The sequence below is a fragment of the Setaria viridis genome, chromosome 9 (assembly GCF_005286985.2).
Source record: "Setaria viridis chromosome 9, Setaria_viridis_v4.0, whole genome shotgun sequence".
Lineage (NCBI taxonomy): Eukaryota > Viridiplantae > Streptophyta > Magnoliopsida > Poales > Poaceae > Setaria > Setaria viridis.
The window spans coordinates 9,662,157-9,677,382 of record NC_048271.2 but is presented as its reverse complement, the minus strand read 5'-3'; the positions used below and the strand labels follow the sequence as shown (position 1 = coordinate 9,677,382).

Here is a 15,226-nt window from a genome sequence, read left to right as displayed (position 1 = left end):
TGGGCGGTGACGGGCGCCGGGTGCGGCGGTGACAGGCGCCGGGTGCGGCGGCGACGGGCGGTGACGGGCGCGTCGCCGGGCGGCGGGGACGGGCGGTGACGGGCGGGGCTCTGGCGGCGAGTGAGGCTCGGGAGAATAGAAGGGATAATAGAATGAAACGTTTTTTTGTGTAACCAGTGGCATTGGTGGGTAATTACCCACCAACTCCACGAGGAGGTTCAAAAGAGAGGTTTTTGAAGTAGCAAAAGAGGTGCTCCAAAACTCCACCTCCATTTGCACTACAGCTCCATGGAGTTTTGGAGTTGGGGTGTTTGGCTGAATTTTTTTATGGAGTTGCTGGAGTTTAGGAGTGGAGCCGTGCCAAACAGGACCTTACTTTTCACCCTAGAGTTTCCAAATCTGAGGACCGGCCCCGGTGGCATGCTACTATTGGAGAACCGTTTGATTGTGGTTCGGCGATGGGACCGTGATTAACGGCCCTGCCTGCCTTCGACTCGAAGGCACAGCCGCATGCGCTCACCGTTTCCATGTCTCGAAGGCGTATTTCTCAGCTCCTATATGAGCATATTGAGAACGTCATCTTTCTACGAAGACGTATTTTAGTGGTGGGTAAAACTTCAGGTGTTGTTTGGAGAGAGGTTGGGATAGGGAAAGGGAAAATAGAATAGAGAGGTTGGAATAGGGAAAGGGAAATAGATGAGTAGGGTATGGGATAAGGATATAATTTTTTTTAAGTTATTCTCGTATCTGGAGTTCTTGATTTGGGTTAGGGATATAACGTAGGACCCACCAGCTATGCAAAATAGCAACTATTCTCCTTAGAGCTGTCCTAACCCACTAGGTTAGCTGGTCTCCATAAAATTAATTAGGGATGTTTAAACCTGTCACATCGGATATTTGCACACTAATTAGAAGTATTGAATATAATTTAATGATAAAACTAATTGCATAAATGAGGGCTAATTTGCTAGATGAATCTATTAAGTCTAATTAGTCCATGATTAGTCCATATAATGCTATAGTAAACATGTGCTAATTATGGATTAATTGGGCTTAATAGATTCATCTCGTGAATTCACCCTTATTTATGCAATTAGTTTTATTTTAATCTGATATCTAAACAACCTGTGACCTGGATTAAAATTTAGTCTGGGGATCAAACACCCGCTTAAGGTGCGAGAGAAGAAAAAAAAGACGACACCAGGTCGCATGCTTGTTGACTCGCGCACCAAGGTACGGAGACACAGACACGAGCAGCTGTGAGTTGGGAGGGAGGAGTTTCTTGCTTGCTCCGTCCGTCCCTAAATAAATGTCATTTTCATTGTCTCGAGAAACAACTTTAACTAAATATATATAAAAAAATATTAATATTTATAATACAAAATTAATATTATTAGATAGATATTTGAATATGATTTTTTAATAAATTTATCTGAAGATACAAACAGTGCACATATTTTCTATAAATTCGGTCAAACTTCCGGCACGGAAATCAAAAGCGACAATTATTTAGGGTACACATTTTGTGAGCCTACTGCTGGGAAGCGGCGGCGCCGCTGCTGCCCGTGATGGAGAGCTCGGCGGCGCCGCTGCTGCCCGTGATGGAGAGCTCGGCTCTGCCGCTTGTGCTGCGCCCTGATGGCCGCCCTTGAGCTCGATGACCGATGGAAAATCGAAAGTGCTGGCTAAAAATCAGATGCCTAAACAATGAATTGACTCACGAATGATTGAAATCGAAGCCCAATTGCATGAATCCATGGCTGGTCGAGCTGCATTTGTTGTTGGCTGTACCACTCGTCACCAGCCATGCGTGCTCTCCTGGCCGCCGAATCTGGCGTAGAAAGGCAGGAAGAGGAGGGGCCACCGGCTGCCCACGCACCCCGCCGTTGCCACCGTCGCTGGCGCGTGCGCTCGCACGCGGTCTCCCACCCTCGGGCATGCTGCTCGCTCTTGGTCTGTGCATGGCCCCAGCTCACCACCGCCTCGAGCCCCGCCGCTGCTGCCCTTGGCCCCGCTAGAACATACTTGCTCCACGTCATGGTCCGTCCTTGGCTCCGCCGGCGAACCAGCTTGGTCAACGCCGCAGCCCACCATCGATCCCACCAGCCATGATTCGGAGACCCGCTCGCAGGCTCACCGGGACAACGAACGCAAAGAGGAAAGGATGTGGATAGAAGCGCAACACACGGAGGAGAAGGATGTGGTTATAATTTATTATGGTCCACGTGAAGAAAAACGATGAGTTGGAAGAGGTGGTTTCTACGAGTGATGTCTTGGTGACATGCATTTATGGGTTGGCAAGCTCACACACCTGTGACCCATTTACAACCTTCGTCTGGTCCACCTCATCTTGTTTTCTCTAGACGGCTCCATTCACTACTCCTGTTGTCCTGTTAGTACGGTGAGTAGCAGCTCTTCCTGCGTGCTCACTCAGCAAGGCAAGCAGCAGCCCCTTGCGGCCCTCGCGTGACGGAGCATCTCCGGCGGCCTGCACGTCGAAGCAAGCAGCGAGGGCTCCAGTGGCCCAACGTGCGAGAGGAGCGCAGGCTCCAGCTGCACCCACACGTGCGAGGCTCGCTCGTCTTCGGTGCCGCGTGCCAGTCGAGCGCGTCTCCCACGACCGTCGTGCTTGCCAGACGAGTGCAACATCGGTAGCCCCGCGCGCGCTAGGTGAGGTCAGCTCCGACGGCCATTTGTTCGTGCGAATCCAACTCTAGATCCAGCCGTCGACGCTCCATGTCACCCACTGGCCTGATTGGTTCCCTTCCCCAGCGAGCCTGGCTCGCACCAGGGAGCCAGGCCAGCTGGAGTCAGGCCCTAAGGATGTAAATGCCCCATATTTGGTTGCTTGCCTATTCCAACCAGGCCACAAAGGAGACAATGATTGTTGCATGAATACATACAGAATTCAAATAGGAGATGCAAGATGAGTTTGTTTAGTTGATCTAATGCACCATGTTATAATCACCTCTTGAATGCATAGGGTGAAGTTACCACCAGCTACTTCATTGGATGAAATATCAGTTTGTTACAAGTCTAACATTACATACATTTTGAAAGTAAAACCACAATTATTATAGCTTGAACTAAGATTACTGGAGCCTCTAATAACATCATGACATCTTTAAAATCCCAAGAAGCCTTCTTGATCTTAGGTTAAGCTGTAGCAGGACATTTCTGAAGAGTAAATAGGGAAACAAAGTATCGTTGGCCAAAAAAGAAGTTGGCAATAACAGGTTGTTGACAGGTTGACAGATGATGATAACAGGTTAATGTAACATATAGCATCATTGGCAAAGAACATATGCTCAGAACAGGTTGACAACAAGTAGAAATGGCACAGCATAATAGGTTCATAATAGAATGAACAGGAATGGTAACAAGATGAACAGGAATGGCAAGCATCATTGACAATGAGATGAAATCAAAAAGTAATGAGATGAAACCAACAACCAAAATGAAACAAATGTAGTTATCAATCATTATTGGCAATGGGCATATACTCAGAACAGCAATGACAAGTACCATTAGCACTCAAAAAAATTCACAGCATTGGATGAAATATCAGTTTGTTACAAGTCTAACATTACATACATTTTGAAAGTAAAACCACAATTATTATAGCTTGAACTAAGATTACTGGAGCCTCTAATAACATCATGACATCTTTAAAATCCCAAGAAACCTTCTTGATCTTAGGTTAAGCTGTAGCAGGACATTTCTGAAGAGTAAATAGGGAAACAAACTATCGTTGGCCAAAAAAGAAGTTGGCAATAACAGGTTGTTGACAAGTTGACAGATGATGATAACAGGTTAATGTAACATATATCATCATTGGCAAAGAACATATGCTCAGAACAGGTTGACAACAAGTAGAAATGGCACAGCATTATAGGTTGATAATAGAATGAACAGGAATGATAACAAGATGAACAAGAATGGCAAGCATCATTGACAATGAGATGAAATCAAAAAGCAATGAGATGAAACCAACAACCAAAATGAAACAAATGTAGTTATCAATCATTATTGGCAATGGGCATATACTCAGAACAACAATGACAAGTACCATTAGCACTCAAAAAAATTCACAGCAATGAGATGAAACCAGCAAGCAAAATGAGTTATCAATCATCATTGTCAATGGGCATATGCTCAGAACAACCACATCACCAGAATGTCATGATATCAGATAACTCATAGTTGAGTTACAAATCCAATTAGTCTAAGATATACTGTACTAGCAGCTAGAGTCAATTACCAACTATAAGGTATAGTTAGTAAAAGAGAGGAGGTTAGTTGCACAAAACATGGTTCAATAGATCAACTGGTCAGAAGATCAGGAGGCTCACTGCAAAAAAAACCACCATCTGATCATCAGGATAGCTGCACAAAAGAATGGTCACCGCACAAAAAAAAAACCCATTGCCTGATCATTGGCTTACTGCATGTAGTAGTGCTTGGCCAAGAAAGTCCTCAGCTATAGCACACGGTGAGAATCATTCATCTTCACAAATGCAGTACCATGAGCCTTGTTGCCAAGCAGGTGCTCATAGGCAGCCATCAGTGCTTCATCAGTGAATCCAGGCATGAACATGAGAGCATCATAGAGATCAGGGTGGACATCCTCAACCTTGGTCTGCAGAATGTCATTGGCAACATTGTTGACTGCATCACTCATCCCAGTCATGAACAAAATATCCCCTCACTAAGCATGGATCTTTTCCTCTTGTTGCTTGTATCAGACCCAACAACAGCAGCACTGACTCTTGGGTGCCTCTCCAAGCACCTTTGTCCCATCATCAACCTTTATGGCATCTGACTCAGAATCAACAAAGTCAAAAGGAGAGCCCAAAGGTTCACTAGAGCCCATGGCAAACTTTCCTGTAGCCATCCCATTCCCAAATATGCATCTGCTGGTAGTTCTCTATTAGCTTGTTCAACATATCAGCATCCTTTGGGTGTGCCTGAAATCCAAAAAATGAAAGGTTAGCATATGTTATCATCATGAATTTATGGAACCAATATAAGTGATCATGAAAGGATACACACTTTGATACGCTTCTTATAGTGCTCATCCTCTAAAGTGATCATAAAGTTATCCTCATCCCACAAAGCACCACTAAGTTCTCTAAGCTTTACCACCCTGATCCACCTCTGCCTCCACTTCCTCAAATGGTTGTACATCTGGGTGCCAGTCACCTCATTGCTTGACAACTCATGCACAGCCTTGGCAACTTGGTTCAAGTGTACTTCCTTAAACCCTTTGTCAGTTCTCATACCAGTGGAGATCAGCTGGTAGAAGCGGTGAAGTACAAATGCAGACATGACATTGGTCCATCTTATTGTAGGGCAGCAGCACCACCAACCTGGGCACCAACCTGACCACCAGCAGGTTGGATAGCAGCTTGGGCAGCAGCTTCAATAGCCTCAAGCTCCTCAACCAAGTCAAAGTGACCATTGCCTTGTGCCATCTCCTAATACATACGGTGCCACCCAACTTAGATGTGAGGAGGAAATGAAGGAAGGAAGTAAACATGGAACAACAAATCATCACTGCATATTGCCCACTCCTCAGCAAAGAGTAAACAAAACAATAATACATCATTGCATAATGCCCATTGCCTCAGCTAAGTAAACACAACAAATCATCATTGCATAATAGCCAATGCCTCAGCTAAGTAAACACAACAAATCATCATTGCATAATGCCTAATGCCTTAGGAAAGAATGAAACAGAATGGATAAATCATCATAGCACACTTGTCCAATGTCTCAAGTTCAAATGAAACAGAATGAACAAATCATCATAGCACACTTTTCCAATGTCTTAAGTTCAAGTGAAACAGAATGAATAAATCATCATTGCATAGTTGTCCAATACCTCAGTTCAAAGTAAATGGATTAAACAAATAGCATACAAACTTGGCCAATGCATAAGCTTAGGAGCATATATTATCTAGAATACAAAGTACAATAACCTACTACATGCATATACATGTGAGCATTACCCCTATTTCCCCACATTTGATTAGCCCATTCATCTCTAACAGTAGCCCATGCTGCATTGTCATCCATAGGAACCCCGTGCCCATGACCAGTATTAGTCTCCCAAGTGGACTCAAGAGGAATAACCTCATCAGTACCATGCCCTAGTATCCAATTGTGTAAATGCAACATGCAAGGACCAACTTGACTTATGTCTTGAAAGGATGAAAAGATTTGTTGTCAATAATACAAAATTAATTTTTTAAAGTCCCCAAAGCCCTCTCAGCTATTACACACAGACTTGAATACCTCAAATTGAACAACTCTCTTGCTTGGTTAAATAATTTCTACCACTAAACTCATTAAGATGATATCTAGTGCCTCGGTAAGAAGTAAGGAATTCAGGACGACATGCATATCCAACATCTACTAGATAGAATTTCCCTAGAAAAAGTATAAACAGATATTATTCCTACTGTAATTTAGATTGTGATTTAATTTATGAAACCAAATTAGTTCATTACCTCCTGGAACCCTTAACCCATCCTCCCTCTCTATTGCATCAGCTAGAATGGTGGCATCATGTGCATATCCCTCCCAGCCAAGACATATTTGAATTTCAAATCAAAGTCCACTGTAGCTAGCACATTTTGAGTTGTGTAGTGTTTCCTACCCCTAAATGCTGATTGCATCTTGACTGGGACTCTAGCATAGATATGAGTGCCATCTATTGCCCCAACAATCCTACATGAAACCTAACAGTTTTTTGTTACAAAATATGCACTCAGGTGTGCAGCATTTGTTTTTAAGGCTTACTATTGTGTGACCTTAAAATATGGGTACCATCTTGAGTTGTTTCTGATCTTAAGAGGTGTCTCACTTGATGGAGACTTAATCATATCATGCCTAAGTTCACCAATATCATACAACACTTCTTTGAAATGACTACTCACCGTCTCTATAGATCTCCTCCAATTTTAGTGTATAACTCGAAATCTTTGGTTATGCCCCACAACATGAAGAAACATTGCAACTTGCTCTTCTACACTGCTATGTATGGTGTCTCTAGGTAAGGTTCTGTTCCTAAGAAAATTACATAGCTGAAAAGAAAGGGGTTCTTCTCATGCGAAGCATGTTTACACACTCTACATCGTTGCAGTTATAAATTTTATCCAAGTTCTTTTATCATTCCTCATCCATAGCACTCATTGGGGTGTAACTAATCTGAGGTCGTGAGCATTGACCCATTCTAATCCTATTAAGGAAGAATGCATACATGGCAGTGACTAGAGCAGCTGCATGAACAATAAGCATGCGGTAAGGATTTATGGCCGGCGGATGGCGCGAAATCGGAGCGGTAACCCTAGAGCTTCCCGCGTGCACGCACGCATGCAGTGTCGCCCCACGCGCGTTCGCCCTTGCTCCCGCCGCCGCATCCCGGGAGCCTAGCTCTGGGGAAACGAAGAATCTGGCCGTACCTCGGGAGCCAGGTTCCAGATGCCCTTTTGCAGGCCTAGCAACGAACCTAGAAAACCAATCGCACGGAGGTCGCACGCGGAGAGCCTGGATGCGGGGGTGCAGCGAACCAATCGCACCCCACGTCAACCTCCTCCGGTCATTCCTCGTGTCCCCCGAGTCGACGATGCCGGCTCCCTCCAACACTGGCCCTCTTTGTTTTCGGGAAGCACCATCGCCGATGCACATATCCTCTTATAACCCACCTCTACCGATAGAATAGAATCGATGGAAAATGAAGGGTACATTTCTCATTCTGTTTCTTTTTTTTTCTTTTCCCACAAAACGAACACGGCATACTGCCTCGTTTCCTTTCCATACCCCGTTCCCACGATCCAAACGCCACCTAAAAGGGGATAGAAGGAATGGCAGAGGCAAATGCAAAAATGAGAATCATCCGAAGGGTAGGGCCAGTTCCAGGATTTTACTCCGGAAAATAAAGCTGCCACAGCAGGCGAAGCGCAATACAGAGCTCCGCGTGCTGCCGCCGCTGCGTGCGCTTCATCGTCCTCTCGACCTCTCCTCTTCTCTCCCCTGCAGCGCACCCTCGCTTTCCCCACCTCCAGTCGGCCAATCCGCGAACCCTACTCCGCCGCCATGAGGTATCCATCCCCTCCCCAGCCTCCGTGCCTTCTCTCCGTTTTTCCCCTTGATATTTCGTGGCTTCGTGCCCAGTGGATGGCGATGCTTGGGTTTTTGGAATGGAATAGCCGTCGCGTTGGTTCTTCATTTCTTAGGCGTTGGGGAATGGTTGGATGGGATCTGAGTTCGCATCTGTAGTAGTGGTACTGGAAAGGTGGGCAGAGCCCCTGCTTCTCCGAGGCCCGCAGCTCAATGGCGCCATGGAGCTCGGCGAAGCGATGTTGAAGGCGGCCGACCTCGTTGCGGAGGCCAAGGGCGCGCGCGAGACGGCGTTCGGCTTCATCAGCGATGTCTAGGGAGGTCTCCGGTCTCCCAGGTTCGCAGGATTCAGCCGTTTGATTCGTTACCGAGTCGCCTGCTTTCGTTTGTTCTACCCTTCGTGTCGCAGAGAAATCGAACGTGATCGTTTTGTTGAGATTTCAGCAACTCAGCCTCCCTGGCCTGATGTAGTGTTTTTTTTTTATTCGGAGAGTAACTATGATGTAGCTGATGGGTTGCTTGTTGCCAGCATTTGCTGTTGATCCATTCCTAGAATGACGAAATGGTTGATCATTTTCCTTGCTCTGTGGGTTGGTTGAATAGAATTTAATTTCTTTCGGCTGTGTAATAGATTGCAGTATCCGGGAGTATTTGCAGTAGGGGCGTCAGTTTTAAATTGTCAAACAGAACCTCTAGTATTTGATTATCCGGTGTATTATTTTTTCATTGTAATTTCTTATGCAATGGGTGGTTGACGCTCTGGAATGCTTATGTTTACTTTTGATCTATAGTACTCTTGCAGTTACCATTACATTGAAATGGGTTCACAAATCTATTGCATAACATGCGGACATCTGCAGAATATGCTGCACATTGCATGTTTGAAAGGACATGCATTTGGTTACTGAATAGTTAAAATTGACTTGCATTTGGCGGGTAACACCTAATTATTTGTTGTCATCTAAAATGGCACGATTGGAACTATGCAGAAGACAGTATGTTCATCGCATATCTGTTATATGATGAATTGCCTGTGTCAGTGTTCATGTTTTCTAGTGAACACATTTTGTTTTGTTTTTTGCACTAGACTCTAATAGTCTAATTGACTGTCTCCACAATTGCTCTTCACTTCCTCCTTATCATTTTTTTTGTTACCTGTGACACATAGAATTTTGCAATCTATTGAAGATTTGGAATACGGGTTTTTTTTTCAGATCATTTCCCCTGATGCAAGCATTTTTTTTTTGTTTGTTTGTTTGGTATGACGTGGTTTTTACTCTTTGGCATGCAGCCGCCAACCTGAGGTGCTGTGGGCTCAGCGCTCCGAGAAGATTTACTTGACTATCTCATTGCCAGATGCAAAAGATGTTGTGCTGAAGACTGAACCTAAGGGCCTCTTTACCTTCTCAGCTGTTGCCCATGGGGAACCTTTTAGCTTCACTTTGGAGCTCTTTGATTCCGTGCTGCCAGAGGTAGGTACATGTTGCTTGCTGTTCTGGATTTCAATATAGGCTCGATGTGAGCAAACGAGTTGCTAGCCAGTCGTCGTGAAAGACATCATCCATTTTTTTATGTGAATTGTTAGTGGCTAACCATAAATCTGCTTGGTCTATAGGGAAGTAAAACGAAGACAAAGATGGGCTTGCGAAACATAATCTGTTCAATCCAGAAGGAAAAGAAAGGTTGGTGGAAACGGTTGCTGAAGTCAGAGGAAAAGCATCCATACATCAAAGTTGACTGGAACAAATGGTGTGATGAGGATGAAGAGTCTGGTATGTGCTAATGATGTACACTCACAGATCCATGCATTTTATATTTATTTATTTTGTTCTGGAGGCATTCTGAATTCTCTATTAAAGGGTTGTAAAAAGAAAACCATTGCAATTCAGTAGTTTATATGGATGAAATATGTATTCTTTATTTCTTCTGATGGAACTAGATTTTGCTGTTGGTATGACCCTGAGATCCTTGATTTTACTTGTCTATAGACCAAGCAGATTTATGGTTATCCAGTTGTGGTGAAAGACATCATCAGATCCAGATTTCATGACATTAATGCTGTAGTAGACCATATCATTCATTGTGTCTGAGGGTCAAGTGACAAGTCCATAGTTTATATTCTCGGTTTCCTTAGCATGGCAATAAACAAACATTTCGGTGGCAGACTAGTTAAGTTTTCTCTGTTCTGTTCGTCTGAAGTAGCAGTAGTTTCAGTGTGAAATACAGTGGCTACATAACATAACCGCTATCTTATTGTGGAGCCTACAATTGTTATGCCTTTCGTTTCAGTGGCTAGAGTCACATGTCTTGTATAGCGCAGCTTCTGATTTCTTCACAAATGTTGCATTCATTGATATATGCATGTGTACCTGACAAGCATTTTCTTGCAGAAGCCTCGGGGGATTCAGATGATGACTTTGATGGGGTATGAAATATAGTCAAGATTTTTTGTTTGTTTGGATGTAGCGCTTGTACTGCAGCCTATAGTCACTGCCATCTCCATATTGTTGCAGGCAAATGAAGGAGATGAAAGCGGTGATGATGATGGGATGCTTTGTGAGTGCCCATCTAGTACTTAAATTCCTTTCTCTCTTGTTGATAACAGTACCAGAGGGTTGTTAATGTGAACTAGACTTTCCTTAATGAAACCTACCCACTAGGTTCTAGACATAAACCACACATTTCACTCAGGACAAACATAAGCTATCTTGCATTTGGGTTGGGCATGGATCTTTTTCAGAGTATACCAGTTTTCTTCTTCAGTCCATTATCTTTCATCTTATGCATGGTGGTAGGCAATTTTTTATCAGTCCAATTCACTTCAGAAGATATTCAAACAATATTTTGAGTGATATACCAGCTTTTTTTTCAGTCCATTATCTTTCATCTTAGGCATGATAGCAGGCAATTTTTATCAGTCCATTTCGCGTTAGAAGATATGCAAACATTATTTGAGTGAATCACACAATCACTCTAATACCTGCCTAGTCAACAAACTAGCAGCCATTCATACTTCATGCTCTGTCTAACAGCTTTGTCTGTTTTTTGCAGATCTCCCTGACCTTGAAAAGTTAAGGGGCAAGTGACTTGGCTGCTCCAGTGAAGGAAGTAGATCTGCTGTAACAGGTTACCCTTGACGTGACAGATAGGCTCTCCATTAACGTAGTTGCTGTTACCTGCAAAGCATCTGCGATGGCACCAGACTTTTGGCATGATCCTTGCTTCGCATGTCTTTTATCTCCCGGGTATCTTTCCTGACAAGTGAACTTGTGCTCTGAATGTAGCTATGAGCTGTCTAGTTTCCGACTAACTCCTAACGCCAGTGAATTGACCTAATTCAACTACGACAATGCGTCCAGATCTTATGGAATCATGACATCTTGGTATGGATTACCATTGGCAGGCAGGGTGGTTTGATGTACTTGTCACTCTGTTTATATGCCATTGGATTGCAGTGAGAGCATGAGCTGTTTGCTTTCCACTGCTCTCGGTCAGAGGTTCAGAATTCCTGCCTGAGTGCCTGACTCGCTAGGTGTTTCGAGCACTATATATGCAGTGCTCCATGTGATGTTTTCTCGAAACTGTTGCACATTTTCATGTTTCAGATCGGGAGCATTAGCAGTTGCACATCAGGATTGCTTTTCTTGTAACATCAAGATTTAGATGTCACGCTGGTTCTAAGCTTGCTTGATGCTTGTTATCGTTGTAATGTAATGTCGACGGCATTGAAACACTGATGCGATGGTGATGGCGCTGTTATTTGATTCTGACGTGCAACCGATGCTGCCATGAAGCGTGTGCTGGCAGCCTTTTCAGCAAAGCAGATGGAAGGTTGATTCTGAGTGGTTACCTAGGGGTGTTTGGGGGTGCTTGGGGTGTTTAGGAGACAGGGTTAAACTTTAGCCTTGTCATATCGGATATTCGATGCTAATTAAGAGTACTAAATATAAGCTAATTACAGAGCTAATTACAAAACTAATAGCAGAATCCTTAGATTAAATCGTGAGATGAATCTATTAAGTCTAATTAATAGCACCACATTGTCAAATCATGGACTAATTAGACTTAATAGATTCGTCTCGCGATTTAGTCTAGGAGTTGTGCGATTAGTTTTGTAGTTAGCTTATGTTTAATACTCCTAATTAGTGTAAAGTTTAGCCCCTGTCTCCCAAACATCCCTGATAAAAACTAGCCTGAAAGTTGCCATGGCATCGACATCCAAAACATGAACCTGCACTGTTTCTATGGCGACGCGTCTTTTTGAGCTAGATTTTGCTGAAATGAAAAATATCAATGACTTTTGCGGGTGGCCCGGGCTGAAATTTGCATCGATATTTATAAGTACGCGTGATTCGGTGATGGATGGACACCGTTACGGATCAAATCCATTTTACCTGTCGGCATGCATCAGATTCCGTTCTCCATTTGCAATAAAGGTGTGGACGGCATCGTGCACCTTATTGGGAACCATGTCGTGAGATCTTTTTTTTTTTTGCTTTTTATTTGTGTCTCGATGATGGAGGAACAATCGTACAGGGTGGATTCGTGCGCCTTGAACATGTTGGGATCATCCACGAATGCTCTAGCAAATTCGCAGCAGAATTACATTTCGAAGAATTTCTTGTCCTGTACTCGTGTACTCGTGCGCCCCTTCCGCTGTCATGACCACTTCTCTCTTTGATCAGTTCGAGCCCCAGAGAGAGGGCTTTTCTGTGGTTCTTGGATCTCCACGGCTGCACGGACATCCCTGTCGCGACCTGCTGCATCCTTTCCTCGACGAACGCAAATGGAGTCACGGTCACCAACTCACGATTCTTGGATCAGCTCGAGCGAAGAGGAAAAATGCGTGGAGGTACGTGCAGGAAAAGGGACGGCGGCACCGGCCAGTACGCGCGCGGTTGACGTGACCCGTGCACACGCGGCAGGCGGTTACAGGCCAGCACGGCTCCGCCTACATTCATATTGCAATGAGTTTTTGCCATCATTGTCTTTCTCTTCCGCTTGGACTCAACCACGCCCTCAAGACGTGTTTAGTTCCTTAACTCCCAACTTTGACACTTTGCCATCATTATCTTTCTCTTCCACTTGGACTCAACCACGCCCTCAAGACGTGTTTAGTCCCCCAACTCCCAACTTTGACACTGTACAAAAAGAAGATTTCTCATCACATCAAACTTGCGGTATATGTATGAAGTACTAAATGTAGATGAAATAAAAAATTAATTGCACAGTTTTATTGTACTTTGCGAGACGAATCTTTTAAACCTAATTAGTCAATATTTTGACAATAATTCACAAATACAAACGAAACGCTACAGTGCTACAATAGTGATTTCGCATTTTCAAAGTTGGGCAACTACACAAGACCTCAGATTAATGTGTTAACTTGTTGCCATTCAGCTTTTTTCCGTCGGTGACTCGGCATATCAAAGACCTATCCCCCAACACTAACGAATGGTCCCTCTATTCATAGACCAGTATCATGCATGCATCAATGGGGGATCAAACCCAAATCAAACAATTGTTGCTAAACACGCAAATCCAGGAAATTAATAAGTGCTTCTTGCGCTAGTGGGATTCCCACATCAATCGTTCCGTTTGTCATTATATTTGATCGGATATTTGCTATCTGCTCTCCTTTCCAGACAGAAAAATGTGCAGCTTAGAATATGCAAATATGCAGCAAAACGGTTGGTGCGTACAGTCGGTACCCAAAGCAATTGCTGCCTTCAATTCATTTTTCTGCTTTATTTAGTGCCATCACGTCCTTCTTATCCGATCGGCCTTCCATTTCTTCACACACCCCACCGCAAGTCACGGACCACCTCGGCGCTCTATAAATACCGGCGCCGGAGAGCCAAGGGCAGATCACACCACCGCACCGCATCTCCATCGCCACTTCCCTCTCGAGCAAAAAAGAGAAGCATCGCCATGTCGGGCATCATCCACAAGATCGAGGAGACCCTCCACATGGGGGGCGACCACAAGAAGGAGGAGGAGCACAAGAAGGCGGAGGCGCACAAGAAGGCCGAGGAGCACCACAAGAAGGACGGGGAGCACAAGGAGGGCATCGTCGACAAGATCAAGGACAAGATCACCGGCGAGCACGGCGACAAGTCCGGCGAGCACAAGGACCACAAGGACCACAAGGAGAAGAAGGACAAGAAGAAGAAGAAGGAGAAGAAGCACGGCGAGGGACACCACGACGGCCACAGCAGCAGCAGCAGCGACAGCGACTGATCGCCTCAGCTCGCCGCCGCGCGCCGTGCTTGCCGGTAAACATGCAGGCACCAGCGGCCAGATCTTCTTTTCCAAGTAATAAGATTCTTTTTCTTTGCCTTTTTTCCCCTCTTTTGCTGGATCATCTGAGTGTTCTTTTGTGATCTTTTGCGTGTGCTTACAGGCGAAACATGTGCTTGGAGAGGACTATCTACCAGAAGCTGTGTGATGTAATAATGTTTCACGAGTGTCATGCGTGTGTGTGCTAATCAAGGGAGAAATGGGAAAAGGGAAAAAAAAACAGACTCTTTGTTTGCTGGGTGATGTACTACTCCTAATGATGGCTGTGGACGGTTCTACCTTGTAATAATAAGATTTTAATGCAGAAATTGATCTGCGAGCTTGTCCCTTTGCCATGTATTCACGGGTATCATACATATTTCTGTGGTATTGTTTATGTGATCGCTCTCAAGGGGATCAGGTTGGAGAAGCAGGATTGAGCCATTGAGGGGATCCACCTTTTCTTGGGAGTGTGCTATGCGTCATGCATGTGACTCCCACACCCTAGATCTAGCTAGCTGTTGCACACTTGCACATTGGATAGCTCTCTCTTGAGGAGAACATTATTTTTTGGAAAATAAACGGCAAAGTCAACAAGGACACGCACCACCAAAGTAGTAGTAGTAACTGTTTGTCTTTTCTTGTCAAATATACAAGATCTTACTAGAAAATAGGAGTGGTGCGGCGCAATTGATATATATTTGGGATTTTAGGCCCACAAAATAAAATGAACTAGTAATGACAAAATGGAACATTGGTAAAAAAAAGTTCGCGGAAGATACACCAGTAACTTACTATCTCTTTTTTCGCAGAAGAACAATAA

General features: G+C 44.3%; 2 protein-coding genes across 4 annotated transcripts; both read left to right on the top strand.

Moving 5' to 3' along the window:
- The first annotated feature begins 7,911 nt into the window (after positions 1-7,911).
- LOC117840908 (co-chaperone protein p23-2) lies at positions 7,912-11,861 on the top strand. 2 transcript variants are annotated; one of them, XM_034721450.1, is made up of 6 exons: positions 7,912-8,105; positions 9,416-9,596; positions 9,740-9,896; positions 10,518-10,549; positions 10,638-10,680; positions 11,176-11,861. In XM_034721450.1, exons 1-6 carry the CDS (start codon positions 8,101-8,103, stop codon positions 11,208-11,210), a joined length of 453 nt encoding a protein of 150 aa, XP_034577341.1. In that variant the 5' UTR covers positions 7,912-8,100; the 3' UTR covers positions 11,211-11,861. The 2 variants fall into 2 exon arrangements, with proteins under 2 accessions (XP_034577341.1, XP_034577340.1); XM_034721449.2 differs by having other exon boundaries at positions 7,917-8,105; positions 10,515-10,549.
- A 2,112-nt stretch (positions 11,862-13,973) lies between these two features.
- LOC117840728 (protein SRC1) lies at positions 13,974-14,763 on the top strand. 2 transcript variants are annotated; one of them, XR_004637065.2, is made up of 2 exons: positions 13,974-14,439; positions 14,528-14,763. XR_004637065.2 is itself a non-coding variant. In XM_034721250.2 (2 exons), exon 1 carries the CDS (start codon positions 14,056-14,058, stop codon positions 14,362-14,364), a length of 309 nt encoding a protein of 102 aa, XP_034577141.1. In that variant the 5' UTR covers positions 13,974-14,055; the 3' UTR covers positions 14,365-14,399; positions 14,528-14,763. The 2 variants fall into 2 exon arrangements, 1 of the variants encoding a protein (XP_034577141.1); XM_034721250.2 differs by having other exon boundaries at positions 13,974-14,399.
- The last annotated feature ends 463 nt before the right edge of the window (positions 14,764-15,226 follow it).

Bases quoted from the DNA above. Each gene is read 5' to 3' on its own strand.
- LOC117840908 (XM_034721449.2), top strand. The intron at 9,597-9,739 runs GTAGGTACATGT...CTTGGTCTATAG, and splicing joins TTGATTCCGTGCTGCCAGAG to GGAAGTAAAACGAAGACAAA. The intron at 9,897-10,514 runs GTATGTGCTAAT...ATTTTCTTGCAG, and splicing joins TGATGAGGATGAAGAGTCTG to AAGCCTCGGGGGATTCAGAT.
- LOC117840728 (XM_034721250.2), top strand. From the start codon at position 14,056: ATGTCGGGCATCATCCACAAGATCGAGGAGACCCTCCACATGGGGGGC.